Below are 16,380 nucleotides of genomic sequence, written 5' to 3'. Positions count from 1 at the left end.
CCGCTACGGGGATTATAAATGTAAGCATATCCTCAGTAGCTGAGGAGTTGTTCTTGACCTGATTCCAAGTACCTCGGTAAATTAGTTTATGTTCAGTAGTATCCATGGTGTGTAAAAATATTCCCCTGAAGCTCCTGCTAAATGTTACAAGTAGATCATTCTTTTTTTTATCTAGTCAGGCATAGCACTGTACTTCATATTTTTTTCAATAACTAATGGTAAAACACTAGTCTTTGTTCTAGCTCTGCATCCCTTGAATCGTCGGCTGATGGCTTGGGGCGTTGGTAACAGCCACCGTGTGGTCTTTCACCTCCGCTGCTAATGTGAAATCAGCGCTTCCCACTCTTAGGCCCTTTTAAAATGAGCCCGTGAACACACAACTGTTCTCTGTGGACTCTCTCCACTTGCAAAAAGCAGCTTTTAATCTTGCGCTGGACCCAAACTCTTCTCAGGTTTTTCATTAGAAGGGAGAGGCTCCAAATGCCTCTTCTGCCGTGCCTGCCCAGGGAGGGGCAGCGGGGCTTGTGCCTTCCTGTATTGAATTCTTTATGCTGTCAATGGATGGAAAGTTTTAATTATAGGGTGATTTTTTGGTGAAGTAATAAAAATGATAGATCAGCACTAGTGGATACCTCCTAGAATTCATGTTCCCAGGCTAAGGGATTTCTACGGTTTTCTTCAGCTTCTCTCCTTATCATTCTGTTTTTTCCATTCTCTTCCAATTAATTTCCATATTAAGTACATAATTGCCTTGTTGACAAACACTAAGCTCTTTTCCATCTGTTGTTGTGTATTACACTGAGTACTTCGAGGACCCAGGATTTCTCCGTGTTGTTCTTGGAGAGCTCAGCTATAAACTCAGGGCTCTTAACTTTCTGGGATCCAGAACTTTGTCTTTCCTTATTTCTGATATATATTTCTGTTATTAGAGTGGAAATTTTCAGCAGAGAATTTAATAGTGGAGAAGACCAGATAAGGTTAACTTACTTTTTTGCCGTAAGAGTTGTATGCTGTTTGCATAGTGGCTTTCAAAAATGGTGTGAACCTTCCCAATTTATCTCTCAGACAGAATTTTGTATTTTTTTAAAATTTTTTTCCACAGAATTTGAAATTCACCAGTCTTTCTCAGCAATTAGCCAAATGAGTAATCTTGTCAAGAAGACTAATGTTAATTTAAAATGACCTGGCTGGGATATCTTAAATGGGGCACTGTAGGAAGCTAAACGGAGTTTATCTTTGGTTTTATGTAAATATAATTTCTCCATAATGTAAAGTATTACAATAAATTAATATCTAGAAGATATTAAAGAACACTGGAACTAAAGAATTAAAGAACTTTAATATCTAGAAGATATTAAAGAACACTGGAAGATGATGTTCTTTTTCGGAAATGTTTTACTTTTCGAAGAGGATCTTTGGGATACTGGTAATTTTTAGCATAACAGAGATTTAACACCATTTGGAATTAATTTCTAGGCAGTAGCAGTCACTGGAATTGTACCTTCTTCCCCAGTTACACCATGACCATGCCAACAGCAGTTGGGGAAGTAGAGATGCTCTCATATGACCATTTACAGTATCAAAACGATTCCATATTTTCATTCATAATTTTTTTTTTTTTTTTTTTTAAATTTAGAGGGCTTGATTTTGATTGCAAGTGACCATCTTTCCTAGCTAAATATTTGATATTACTCCTACCTTCCGTAATTCTAGTGTCGATATTCCCGGTTCTTACTGACCCCAGTTACTTCTAAGCAATCCCTGATCTTACTCACAATCTTTTTTTGGTAAATCTACTTTTCCTTTACAAGCTGATGGATAAATTGCCTTGTACTTGCTAGAAGTGGTGAACAATAATTTTTTAAACAGTTAAATTATGTCTTTCCCTCTTTGCATTAAATGATACCAAATGGGTGATCCTTTGACGCATTGGGTGTTTAGAAACAAGGTTTTCTGCCTATTTTTTCTAATTATTTAATGTAAATCGTATCAATCAATAAGAGAAAGAATTAAAATGAGGCAGGTATATGATTTGCAGGTGGAAATTTGCATGGAGAGCTGGGTGGAGACAGACCCAGTTTAATATTAGGCCTCAATATGTATTAAACAATACTATCCAATCCGTAGATCAGATAAGTTTTTAGGGGCATTTTTTAATTGCCTATTATGAAAGCAAAAGTGAGTTGTCATAACTACCTCTCTCAACTGGCAATACTTGGAATTGTGAATAGTTAATGTCCAGGTTGCTCGTTGCTCCTTGATCCAAGTTCTCATCATAGCCATGACAACTAGGTTAGACACTGAAAGCAAATGAGCCGAGCATCTGTCTGTGGAATATTGTGCTTTTCTTTGTAGGAAAACTTTTGAAAATGTACAGTTTTGTGTTATTTTCCTCTAGTTAAAATTACCAAGAATGATGAGTTTACCAAAATTACCAAGACTGATTACCAAGAGTGAAGAGCTGGCACTTGGGTTTTGTGGAGGCCAAGGCCAACATCAGATGGGGTCAACCCAATGAAGCTTCACTCCATGGGAGAACTGAAGTACTTCATCTTGGCTGTGTTCATTCTACTGTTTTAGCTCACTTCCATTAATTTACTTTGGGTTAAAAAGAAAAGAAAATTTTCATGAAGACAAACTAACTCTGGGATGCTGTGAAGATGAGCATTAAATTATTACCGGATACTTAGAAAACTTGGTAATGAGGCCTTGTGACTAATTAGATTTGTACAGAGGATTGCAGCAGGATCGACTGTGCTGCTGCACAGTGGATCCAAAAGTCACTATTGTCTGTTAATAGCAACAGCAAATATTTACAGTTAGCTGTTATTTTTACATTATAAACATGGATTTTAATTAAAAAGTCATTCCCATCTGTGACTGGCAAAATAGAGGCTTTTGTAATGGACATATTTGTTTTCTGAGGGATGTATTTAGTGTGTGTATACATCAGCAGCCATCCCAAGAGACCATCATGCTAATGGATCAAAACCAGGCTTTGCTGCAGCATGAGAAACTATAAAACCATGTGTTGCAGCTCCGTTCAGATTAAGGAATTGGTGCTGATAGACCCAGTTGTGGTCTGGCTGTACATCAGTGGTGGGAATTCCATAGCTTGTATTTTAAATTTTGCATACTAATTCCTTGGTGGCTCTTAAGCTCTAGTCACACTTACTTAACAGATCTTTTACGTCTAATGTAGAAACAATTTTTCTTCTAAATAGTAATGACAATAAAGACAAAAAAATAAGTTTAGATAGTGCCTTCAAAATATTTTAGATTTGCAGCTGCTTATATAAGTTTCTTTCTTTCTCTTTTTTTATGAAAACAGGTAATCAGATCCTCTCTCTTGGGACTTTGTCAAAAGATCAGGTTTATCCGTTGAAACTCAAGGGCATTTCCATCTGTTACTCTGCACTCAAATCTGCCTTATGTGGAAATTATGTCAGCTTTGGCGTCTTCAAGTTGTACGGGGACAACCACTTTGACAATGTACTTCAGGCCTTTGTCAAAATGCTGCTTTCAGTATCCCACAGTGACTTGCTAGTAAGCAATTACTCATCTTGGGAGTCTTTACGTGAAATATGCAATAATACCACCACAGGCTTTGTATTGTTCTAATGAGACAGAGGGATCTAGAACAGCTCAAACGCTGTTTTCCGTTCAATTACTTGAATCTATTTATATAATAACTTCTAAAATACAGGTATGCCATGTGAAATGGGAGCTTTTCCAGAATTTTCACTAGGTTTGTCGTGAAAGAGAGAAATGCAAAATTTAGTTCCTTTCTGTCCTTACAAACCAAGTTATGTTGCCTGCACGCCCAGTAAAACATCATCATATATTCAGCCACTCTGCAATTAGTTTCAATCTGCAAATTGTCAGTGTGTATTCCCCATAAAATTTTAGAAATTTATTTTGAAGTACACCGTGTTCCCTCTTCTCTGTGGGAAGACAACGGATCTTGCGCAATATCAGCCTAAATTTGAACTGTGACATTTTCTGCCAGAACTGTCATTTTCTTGCAGGAAGGGACAAATTTGGGGTAGTTAAAGATGGATAATACCCAGATTTATGCCTGCCACGTAAATAAAGTCCTCAGAACTGAAAAGTTGCTCTTAATCAAAATTCGTGTATTGGTTGTACAGTGAAGTGTCCATATTTTAGCATATTTGTGCATGTTCCTGCCCATCCAACAATAAATGTCTTAAATAAGAGTCTTTAAAAGAGTAAGATGCTGATTGGGCCAATGGGTTGAAGCAAATGCCTTTGCCTGTGCAGAGCCTGCGACAGGAGCTGATTTGGGGAAATCTGTGGTAAATCTTAATGAGATTTCCTGCAGAAGGTAAGACACAGGCTGTAATCCTGCCAAACTGACACCCCAGACAGGAGACTATCCTGCTTTTGCTAGACTGATAGCTGTGTAGAATGGCAAAGCAGGATAGCATTATTGTATTATCCTGAGCTTATTTTAAATTAATAGTGAGTTTATATCCTATGGTAAATTTGGAAAGTTGAAATCTACCAAAGACAGGAAGTATTTTGTCTCTATAAATATTTTGATTTAATGGTTAAACTAGAATTTATCACATCATAAAAACTGTAAGATCATTTTTCTGTCATCTGTTAATGTTGTTATTAGTTGGTGGTAATATCTAAAAATGCGTACTCTTTTTTCAGCAATATCGAAAACTAAGCCAGTCTTACTACCCGCTTTTGGAGTGTCTGACCCAAGATCATATGAGTTTCATCACCAGTTTAGAACCTCACGTCCTAATCTATATTCTTACCTCCATATCTGAAGGACTTACTGCAGTAGGTAAGAATGACTTCCACTTGTCTAAAGAAAGGAGTCAAGTATTTAAGTATCTAGGATTTTCAAAGAAGCACATTCATTTGTATTTTAAAAAACGAATATCAAGTGACAATTTTAAGAATGTGGTTATTTCAGTTAATGGAGCTAAGTTCTTATAAATAACTAACCTGTAAAGATTTTACAGATAGTAAAAACTTGTCTTTTCTTACAAGCCAGAACTGTTAAAATTATTAATGTGCCTTCACTAGGATTGTAAGAAAAATTAATGCGTTTGTTACTCAGAAGTAAAATGTGTTAAAATGTGTACAGGAATCTGTGGGGTTTTGTTTTTATTTGATCAACATAGCTGTTGTATAAATAGTGCTTGTTCTGCACAGCTGTGATACGATTTGAGAAATGTAAAGGTATCTTTATCCATGGAAAAAAGAAAGGAGTTAGTGCTTCCTGAATCCACTTTAGAGGAGAATCAGTGTAACAGAAGCTTGTTTAGAGTAACGATAAAAATACAGCAGTCTGATTGCAGTTCCTTTCATTCTCTTGCATGATTTAATTTATACTTTTTAACCAGATGACTGTCCAAAAATTTGGACAGTCACATTCTGATCACCCAGTTACATTCTGATCACCTTGGAATGCCATGGATTTATATAGTTTTTGACTGAGAAGCTGTTCAAACCTTACGGTGGCATTTATTGATTAGGGTGGTTACTAAGGGAAAAAAAAAAAAAAAAAAAAACATATAACATTAGTGTGTATGGCTGTTACTCCATAATAGCCGGTGTTTCTCATTACCACCGAGTGTCAGTCAAGCCCCATAGGAACGCTTGAACGCACCGAGACTTAAAGCATTTGCGATGTTAAACACATTCAGCAGTTTTTGCTGCAAGAGGGAACCTACTCTTAGAGAGAAAATAGGTAGTGAATAGCTAAGCAGCAGCGGTAAAGACATATTCAGGTCATTTTATTATATATTGCTGAAATCCATCTTCTGCCAGGTATTTTGAGTGCTTTGTCACCTGCAATGGTGGTGCAGCACTTCCTGCCTATAGGCTGGTTGTGCTGGGAGGCTGCCTGTTGATGGGGTGCAAATGGGTATGTTGTACTGAAGGTGAGCGACTGACAGCTACCAGTTTAGCCAGCCCTGCTCCCGATCTCTGCTCTCACTCCACGTGACATCTCTTCCATTTGTGATATTGGTTATATTCATTTTGAGGATTCACCAGCGTACCAAGTTTACTTTAACTATCTCTTTGAAACCCAATTTTAATTCGTGTAAAAGAGAGGGAAGAAAATGTAAAAGCTATGTAAGCTTCAGCTATTGAGACTGTTTAGTATGAGGAAGAGGAGGCTGAGGGGAGACCTCATCACTCTCTACAACTACTTGAAAGGACACTGTAGAGAGGTTGGTGCTGGTCTCTTCGCACAGGTAATTAATGACAGAACGAGAGGGAATGGCTTCAAGCTCCAACAGGGTAGGTTTAGACTGAACATTAGGAAAGAATTTTTCACAGAAGGAGTGGTCGGGCATTGGAATGGGCTGCCCAGGGAGGTGGTTGAGTCACCATCCCTGGATGTGTTTAAGAGACGTTTAGATGTGGTGTTGGGGGATATGGTGTAGGGGAGAACTTTGTAGAGTAGGGTAGATGGTTGGACTCGATGACCCCAAGGGTCTCTTCCAACCTAGACGATTCTATGATTCTACGATTCAGCTTTCGTTTGTTATGTTTATTTTCCCCTCTCAAAAAGCGTTGTGCTCTCACTCGAGGTGGGGAGGGGGAGTAAGAAAAGTATGTAAGTTAACTATCTGGAAGTCTAATCATGAAGAACTGTTACTTTTAGGAACATATTTATTTGGTGGAATTGCTGATATTCTGCTGAGAAAAGTATCAACAAAAATTTGAACAGCTCACTTTTTTTTCACGTTTCATAAACCATGGACTTGCTTAGTCAAAGCTTTCCTTCAGTTCCTCTTAAGGTCCTTAAAGTACCTAAAATAAATACAAACATACGAGAATACCACAAAGTGTGTAGGAATTTTTAACTTCGCCTGACTTCACTGAAGGCTTGATGCAGTCCATCAAATGCTATTCTGGTCACTTTCGTGTTCGTTTTCTTCTTTGTTTACTCTTCCTCCAAACTCAAATAGTTTTTCAGTCAGAGAATTGCCAAGTCCATCTGTCTTTCAGTAAGACCTGGCTGTTTCCGTATTGCCCAGATTGGATGTGGAATCTCCATCCTTGCAGATATTCCCAGGTGCTGCACAAGGTCCTAAGGAGCCTGGCTGATGTTGGCCCTGTTTTGGGCAGGAGGTTGGGCTTGGAGGATGGTCCCATTTGGTTTCTGCCACCACCTCTAGGATCCCACTGGTATTTTTTTCTACATTTTCCACTTGCATTCTCTGGCTTTCCAAAACCAATTTTTATTCTGTCCAAATGCCTGTGCAGCCCCTAATTTCTCTGGCACGTTAAAAGCAATATTTACGTTCCATGATTAGTCAGCTGGAAAAGGCTTTTTTATTTTACCTTTGATGTTGAAGTGATAAAGTGATTATTTGTCCTTAATACCGTGTTTCTTAATACTGCATGTATCAAGGATTGATATTGATGTCAGCATTTAAATTCCTCATTTGTGTTCAGGAAGGTTTATTTTTGTAGTGAACTTAATAATTTTCCATGCTCTTCTGATGACATGTCCAGACGAACAACTCTTTGGTCAGTTTATAGCTCTTAGTGTTCATTCATTTATTTTTAATCATCTCAGGAGTTAGTTACCCCTCACTGCATTTCCTTAAGAGTCATACTTCTAAATGTTCTATCTCCTTTAAAATTTTGATACTTGGGGCATTACCAATTGTCAGACAGTGAAATACAGATTTATTTCTTATGTGTTACTTGGTCACATACCTCCTTCGCCGTTGGAAAATGGGTAAGTAGATCCAAGCGTTGCCTTTTTCACAGAATTATATCTGTGCCACAAGAACATCTCAGAATAGCAGGGCTCAGGGCTATAAGCCATCTGAGGGGGAATTGTGTTTTAAACTGATTAGAACATACCAGTCATTTTCAGAAATGTTTATAAAAATGAAATAGCTGTCTTTTTATTTTAAAAATTAAATACCAAGAGATCGCTTCTCTTTCACAGAAAAAAGCATCTGACTTTTTTCTCTACTCCCTTTTACGTAGGTGAAACCTTTGAGACTCTCGGTGTTGTCAGCTGTAGGATAAACATTCCCCACATCCTTATTTCTGAGGGGTGTTCATTCCGTTGCTGAGTAAATACCTTGCTTGATTCCACGCTTTTTAAACGCTGTGAAAGAATCTGTATTCTTTCAGAAGCCTCTAGCTGTAAATCAGCTATAATGGAAGCCCTCATCTAAGCTTTTATTGCGAGAATAAACACTCCAATAGTTCTCTTCTGAAGTGTTTACCTGGCTTTTTCACAGCTGACTCAGTGATCAGAGCCTTTTAATGTAGTCTGCCTGGCATGTTGTCACTGATCTCTGCAAAGCTTTCCTAATTCTCATATGATTAATAGTATAGCATGCTATTCATTGAGGAAAAAGTAAAACATTTTTTCTGTCTTGCTGCCTAATTTAGATGTTAAATTGCTAAATCCATTTACTTTCCAGGTTTAGTCTCAAAGGCAAATAATGCCAGTATTGAACTGTAAGCAATTGACGGACAGGGAAAATACCACTTAACTCCCTCTCCTTGCCTTTATGTGGAAACCAAAATAAAATCTTTTAATTTGCAGAGATCGGGCAATGTCATTAAACTGTTGAAAAATACTTCAGCATGCTGTTGTCATATTGTTGAGACCAAAAGGCATCCTTGGGTGGTTTGGGAGAGTTGTTGGCTTTTTAAAAATAATATAACCCATTCTAACATACATGCTCTGCTTCCAGTTACTTGAGCTAATGTCTGATTGGAATTCCCTGCAGAAGGGAAAAACAGAGAGAGAATAAAAAAGTGCGTGTAAAGTTAGTCCCCAAAACACAAAATGAATGCACGCTGGCGAAGAGGGAACCAAAAGGTCTAGTTGAATGTTGGTGGTGACTGGTGCTGGGGTTGTCATCCTTGTCCCCTGCCCACCACCAGTACCAAACTCACCAGCAGGTACGTCCAGAGAGCTCAGTTTTGTTTGACGAAGCTAGGGAACTGTTACTGGATCCATGCTGGATCCGTCCTGATCCCATGGAGCTGGGTTTGGCATGTTCTGTAACCACGGCCTGTTTGCTTCATGATCCAAACTGTTAGTTTGCAGGAGATAGAGCTGAGTTGACCAGAAACGAGAAATGTGGTTTGACTGCATGTTATCCCAAGCTTCTGTCTCAGTTTCTTTTATTATTCTCTCTTTGTTCTGTCTCTTCCATCCATTTCTTCTGTCCATAGCTCAGAACTGGCAGGTTCTCATTGCTCTAGTTCTTTTTATTCGGTTGACTGCCTTGTCTTGCTGAGATTTAGTGAGAACGCCACTCTGCTCCAGCACGAGGTTCCACGTGCCCAGAAGAGTCATTCAAGGGAGATTGCTTGACACTCCCCGTCTGTTACATCCTTGCAATCCAAAGGAAAAATGAGCATAGGGAAGCATATTTGATATATAGTTATAGGCAAATTTAAGTAGCTCTTAACACTCATATCAGATTCTCATGAGCAAATGATAGCAGAGACCTGTCTGCTGTCCTGCTAAAATCACTTACTGCCGAATGTAAAATATCTACTTGTACAGTATCAGCATGTTTAGAACTACCGCTGTTTTGTAAACTGATGATAGTGATTTACTTTGTATTATTCAATTTAAAAAGAAATAGAGTTAAGCACTGGTTTAGAAATACAGCAGAGCCCTCCTATGAAATATGTATTTTCAAATCTCTCACTTGTTGTTATTGATGGTGATTCAATTCCACTACGAATTGCATTTCTAGTTTATAAGCAGGACTGTTTTGGTTGAGAACACGATGAGGGACAGATTCCGCAGTCTGTAACTTTGCAAGACTCATAACTTTGAACTCAGCTTTGTTCCGGCAACACGTGTCTTAAGATGCTGCCCTGTGGAATCCAGTCCTGGGAAGCCCACTGGTCCAGTGGGGACAGAGGGACAGAGTGGGGATGCTCTAGCTGGTTTCTGTGAGCTCTTAGATGGCTCTGACGCCTGCTGCCAAGATCCAGTCTTAGGAGACCATTTGTATCTTCTCTGCCTGTAAACATGTTTACTTCAAAACACTCTTGGCAAAATACAATTAGTTTTTAGATGGCGAAGGGTTAATAGTGTCAGCACAGAGCTTGAGGAGTTAAACAGGCACAGATCAAAATACTTCAGTGTCTAGAGAGATGTCTTTAAATGAACACTGCAAGGTTGGCAGGCCTCCAAATTAGCGTAGTTTAAAGAATTCAAGGTACATTTAATTGGATCCTCCTAATCCCTTTCCCCTCAGAATGAGCATTTTAAGAGTTTAATTCCTTTTGCAACCCCCACACATCCCTCGCTCCGGTGGCCCGTTTGAAATGAAGACTGTGAACTATGAGAGGCTTGGGCAAGTTCTAGCTGAAGCCAGTGGCAACAGGACGGAGTCCTAAATCCTCTGCTTGGCTGGGTCTGGTGGTTGAGATCACAGAGAGGGTCAGACAGACATACTTATGCTACCAATAGGTTCAAACTTTTAATCTCCTTTACCTGTAGAACCAGTAAGTAAAGACAGGAAGTGGCTTTTGTTTCTGCTTTTCAAACAGTATCCTCCTTTGCTGTCACGACTGTCCATTTTGGGGACATTTGTGAAGTATTAGTATTTTTTTAGTGACTGCTGTCGTGTCGTTACCAACGATATTTAACATACTTCGACCTACTTGAATTATTAGTTGTTAAGCAAAATGACTAACTGGCTGTTCTTTAATGACCTTTAATGGCCCTCGGTCATTGTTTGCCACCTGAAGCTATTGTGGGCAGGGAAACATTGTGAAATACTACTTGAGAAAAACCTGGGCAGCAGCTCTACTCGGTTGAACCTTGCCTTTTCAGTAAGCAGAGCAGAACAGAATTTTAGTTTCCAGGAAGCTGTACCAGTAAAACTCCCATCCTCGTCCTGCGCTTCCCTGTAGGCAGAGGGGCAGCAGCATTCACGCAGGAGTGAATGAAGTCCACTGGAGTTCATCGGATTTTTACTACCTGGAGCTACCCAGTTGCTCAAAAGCAAAGCTCAAATACTCAAAATACCTCTGTGTGTTAATAAAACCAGTCTTCAGCGCTAGTCAACTCGTGTATCAAAAATAGACTTGTCGATGTATCGATTAGCCTAATGTCAAAGAGATTATTAAAGTTGAGCTCTCCAAGTAGTGTAAAATGTCATTATTAATTATTCTTTTATGGAAACAATTTCAAAACCATTTCATTTTTTTACACAGATACAATCGTCTCCTCCAGCTGTTGCGCTAGTTTGGACTACATCGTCACCTACCTCTTCAAGCACCTGGCTAAAGAAGGCAAGAAGACTCTAAGGTGTAGAGAGATTTCCCAGGACGGACAGAGGTTGCTTCATTTCATGCAGCAGAACCCCGAAGTTCTACAGCAGGTGAATCGGCAGTCTTTTCTATGGGGAATCATTACATTTCGGAATTTGTCTGATTTTTTTGTGGTACTGAACACTAGGGTACCATTGGCTATTTAGTAACAGGACCAACCTCCCTATGCTGGTATGAAACCCTGAGTAGCATCAGCCGTGTTCTCATGACAACCAAAAACTGAAGGTAGATTTTTGTCATACTGAAAAGCATAGATACTGTGTTTGGCTGTAGAGTATCTAAAACTCGATGTTTCATTCTTGCTCATAAAAGGAGACGTGTAAGATCATGAATACATTTCTATAGACAAACGGGAAGGAAAGCTCTCTACAGTATTTTAAGGGGAAGAACAAATTCTGGCATTGAACCACACATTTTGGTAATGAAATGTGTAAATTGAATGGCTGTATGCTATTGCGTTTGAGTATTTTATTTTGCAGTAGGTGACTCAGTGGGATTTTTTTCTGTTAAAGGTAAATACAATAGAAATTAAATCTTGTGCTGCTGAAAAGGAAGTGGCCGCTGCAGTGCTTACAGGAGAGATTTCCCTTTCCCTGCTCTGTCAGGTTTCTCACAGCCCAGGGACATTTTGGGGAGATCAGGGTGTTTGTGGCTACGTATCTCCACTTTTGCTCCGTGCCACGTTCCCTTAAAATCTCATTAACCTATTTGAAAATGCAGAGTTACAAGAATCTCTGGATTCCTAATGCCGTTGCAAAGATGCCGTTTCAAGAAATGTGTTTCTTGGGTCTGGAGGCTTTCAATGGAAACAGAAGGTATTAACAAAATGCAAATGACTAGCATGATTGTCTTTGTGTTTGCCTAATAGGGACACCCTCATTTGGAAAAAACCTGTCACAACAGTCACCACAGTTCCTGTTGTCATTTGTTTATTGTTCTAACTGAAGGTGAAAAGTAACTAATGGTAGCTAAGGTATTCCTGGCAGTATATAGCATATTGTGAGAATATTAATGAGGTTTATTATTGACATTATTATCAGAACGTGATGATTCCCTGGTCATGTTACAAGTTCTCTGGTGTTGCTTGCCTGATAGGGGTTTCATGGGAGCTAGGGGTGAGGAAGTCAGCCTCTGGGTATGTCACATCGCTCGGCGTCGGACCGTGCGGGCCGGGATTTGAGCGTAAAGGGCAGAACAGCAGCCCGGGCGCTGGACTTCCCTGCCTTTGTGGCAATCTTGATATGTAATACTTTGTTTGTTAATACGCAGTAATCTATCACTTCACGGCATATGACTAGGCGGTGATCTGTCTTTATTAACTTCAGATTCTGCGGAATACGTTATATTTATTTTGAACGCAGGCTTTCACATACTCTTTTAAATATTAATGGCTGGTCTCCAGTAGTCAGCATAAATATGATTTGCATTAGCACTAGTCATATCATATTGAGTGCCTCTGATGTCAACTACTCAGTGTACTAATATCTGACATCATCTCCCGAGGTCACTGACAACTTTGACCTTTATTCTCATGCACAGTTTTTGTAGTCTCAGAAGCTCTTTTGAATTGATTTGAAATTTTGACTCTTCCCTTTATGAGGCTGTAAAATTGATAATTATTCAGATGGGAACTGAGCACTGAGTGAAAAATCAATTCCACCCGCTCTCTGCTGCGTATAAAATTACTTCTGAGTCTGCTGGACTGAACGGATGGCCAAGGTAAAAGCAGCAGGCAGAAACAGTAGAGAGGATTAGCTGGACGAAACTAATAGCCTAAAGGGATGGCTTTTGAGATGAGGGAGTGGGCCGGTTGGGGGTTATTATCAGCAATGATGGGACTCATTGATCATATGTTTACATCAGGTTTCCATTGGGTGATAAATCAGCCCTGAATAGAAACGGAACCCAAGGCCTTGCGTTTTACCAGGGGGACGGTGTATTAGATTATTCTCACTTTCACACTCAGATGAAAAGTGAGACATTGATTATTCATCGGCTGGCCATTAAACACTGGTTTTATAGATGATTTGACTATCATGGAAGCTAATGAACAAGGTTGCTGCTTCATAACCAGCGGTTTCAGTTTTCAAGACATCTGTGTCGGTTAAGTAATGCATAACCCTATTAAAAGGAATGGGTTACAAATTGCTTAACAGTGCTGAAAAACTAGACCCTAATGACTAATTGTGCTTTGAGTTTAGAGAGGTTTGTCAGCTCTTTAAACTAAACTGATGCAATGATAACTGCAATTATTTACTAGTTAGAACCTTTCTTCCAAGTTGGATCTCTGGAAGTACCTGGGTAATTAAAATTTCCAGCGGCACTGGAGGAACACAGCCCTCCTTAGGGCTGGATGTTTTCTTTCTCTGGGATGCGGGCTGTCCTTGGGATGCTTCTGAGCCCACCGGGATGGGGCAGGGGATCGGGCAGGTCTCCGGGGATGGGGGTCCCTGCCATGCCCCGCACCATCCTGCCAGTCGAGGCTGCCCGGTGCGGGACCAGCGGCTGCCCCCAGGGAGGAATAGCGGGGATGTGCAAGTGGTGGGCACACAAAGCACATTGCTGCTTCTCAGCGGCACCAGAACAGCCACGGAGGCATTTCATGGGTTTTCTGCCCGTGCACTCCCGGCTGGGCGCTCGCTCATGATTTAATTGGTGGTCCAGCACCCGGCTGCGGTTCCGTCGGTAGGTGTACATCCACGAGTGGGGCTCTCATCTCCTTCAGCCTCCAGAGTACCAGAGTTGTCTAATTAAAACCTACTAATTCTTGTTTACTTACCTGTGTCCCACAGCCGCTCTGTTTTTTTAATACATAGATGTGACTGTACAGAGACAGGAGCAACATGGAAGTGAAACAGCTTCTTAACACTTAGGTGCAAGTTACTGCACTGTCCTGGTTTGAGCGACACAGGACTAATTTCTCATCTAATGCTTGGGAAAATGGCACTTTTAGAAGACTCTAGTGTCTGAATTAGTGAAAATATTTACTTTACAGCCAGCTCTGGTGTGTGGGTTTCAAGGTCTCAGTGTTTTTGAGCTCCCCAGGTGCGGGGATGAGGAGAGAGACCCGGGCACTCGACCCAAGCTGCCAACAGGGTTATTTCATACAGTAAATGTCACATTCAACATAAACTATAAAGTTTGCGGAGGAGTTCTCTCTGTCCTTTGATGTCTGGGATCCTGAGAACTCCTTGCTCCGGTGCCAGAGCCCTGGGCCCTTCCCTTCCTCCTGAAGCCGCAGCGCTCGCAGGGTCCCATGTTGGCTGTCCCTGCTGAGAGAATATATATATAAAATATATCGGTATATAATGACTATAATCCTTTTGTATTTTATATTGGTATCTGGATCAATACTGGTTCTTTAGTATTATTAACGTTAATTATTTAGTCTTATCCTATTAAACCTATTTATATTTGAGGCTTCGGGTTTCCTTGTTTTTTTCCCCCGATTCCCCTTCCTGGGTGGGGAGGGGTCATCGGGTGAGAGAATAATTGTTTAAACGACAATAAGTTGTTGTGGGTTTCTCCCATACAGGCAGGCAAACCATAACAGACGTCCTTTTAAAGCGTAGCGGTGCCTGTTGGCTGTGGCCCCTCCGTTTTGCCGTGCCACGGGCTTTGTTCCCCCAGGCAAGCTGCTTAGGCTGAGCTTAATCTGCAAACAACTGCTTCATGATGGTGTCTTACAACTAAACTGAATTAGCATGTGTAAAGTAATTTGAGATAAATGGATAGAAAGCGGTATTAAGTTTATTACATTCAACTATTGCTGTTACATTGCGTTCTGTTATAAGCACTTTAATAAATAATTTCAAAAGGCTCCTACTTTCCTATGCTGTTATGCCAGGACTGACAGGTGAAGCCAGTGTTCGCTCCACTTAATAAATAAAAGTGTAATTCTTAGGTTTAAGATGCTCCCTTTATCTTCTTTTAATGCTTATCTTGCTGAATTGTACACATTAGGTTCTTAGGTCAATTTTAGTGTCGTAAAGTACTGTTCTTGCTAGTTCTTTCCAAAAAATCAATCAGTTTTGTAGCGTCTTTCACCTGTAGTTCTGAGAAATGTCAGGACAGTGGCTGTAGGAGGAGGTTGTGGCAGCGATGAGCCCTTTGGAGGGCAAAGGGTGGGGAAAAGGGGCAGGGATGTGGGAAGCGCTGTGGGTTCCTGCCATAGGGGAATGCGGTGGAGTACCTGGGGTGGAGAGGGGAGGTACAGGGGTGACCAAAGAACTTTGAGGGCGTGGGTGATGGTGGTAGTGCTGGGAAAGGGAGCCGGGATGGGGTGGGCAGCACTGCGGTAACAGGAGGACGCGGGGCTTCACGGTGACATGTAAAACGTCGTCAGGCTGCTCACCCGAGTGACCTAAAACCTCACTGGAGTGACCTAGATCTTCCCCGGGTGACGGAGGTGCACTAAGGGAAGCAGCGCAGCCGCACTGCCTGGCAAATGAACAATGGAAAGTAAAGATGCCAGTTGCAGCGAAAACCCAAGTGGTGATACTAAAATAAAAACATATTATAAATTGCTAGTTTGCTTTTTTTTCCCTTTTATGTAGTAAAATCAGTGATGTTTTTGCTTTTCAGATAAACCTCAGTGCCATATAGAGCTAGTGGGGAGTTACACACAGTAATTGAAATAAAGCCATGAAGAGGAGATGTGTTTATAATGGATGCTTCATGGCCTGTGCAGAAGCGCTTGCATATAAGCACATCAGAAAAAGAAATATGGACTGTACTGACAGAGGGCAGTTGCGCAAGATGTTGAGCACCTTGAGCCACGCATGTGAACATATGCTTCATTTTAAGAGCCGATCAAACCCACAGGTGCGATCGTTCCTGTGCTTAAAATTAAATGTGTTGAAGAGCTCAGCTGATGCGGGACCTGAGCGCTCAGCATTTGCCAGCTCGAGCCTTGAAAGCTTTGATACAGCAGCGAGAGGGATGTTCATTGGGACATCTGTTTTCAGCCTCTTAGCACAATTTAAAAATGTTATCCAATACTATCATAACTTTCTTTATTAATTGAAAGGGATGGAGATATACCAGCTG

General features: G+C 40.5%; 1 protein-coding gene across 1 annotated transcript in view; it reads left to right on the top strand.

Annotated features, from left to right (window-relative positions):
* The window catches only part of RANBP17 (RAN binding protein 17), a 156,615-nt gene that overhangs the window by 120,321 nt on the left and 19,914 nt on the right, over positions 1 to 16,380 (top strand). The window contains exons 23-25 of the mRNA XM_074155522.1: positions 3,332 to 3,546; positions 4,681 to 4,819; positions 11,215 to 11,381. Coding sequence (XP_074011623.1) covers positions 3,332 to 3,546; positions 4,681 to 4,819; positions 11,215 to 11,381 — 521 coding nt within the window. The remainder of the gene's footprint in view (positions 1 to 3,331; positions 3,547 to 4,680; positions 4,820 to 11,214; positions 11,382 to 16,380) is intronic.

The sequence above is a fragment of the Numenius arquata genome, chromosome 11 (assembly GCF_964106895.1).
Source record: "Numenius arquata chromosome 11, bNumArq3.hap1.1, whole genome shotgun sequence".
NCBI classification, from domain to species: Eukaryota; Metazoa; Chordata; class Aves; order Charadriiformes; family Scolopacidae; genus Numenius; species Numenius arquata.
This window is presented reverse-complemented; position numbering and strand designations above follow the sequence as displayed.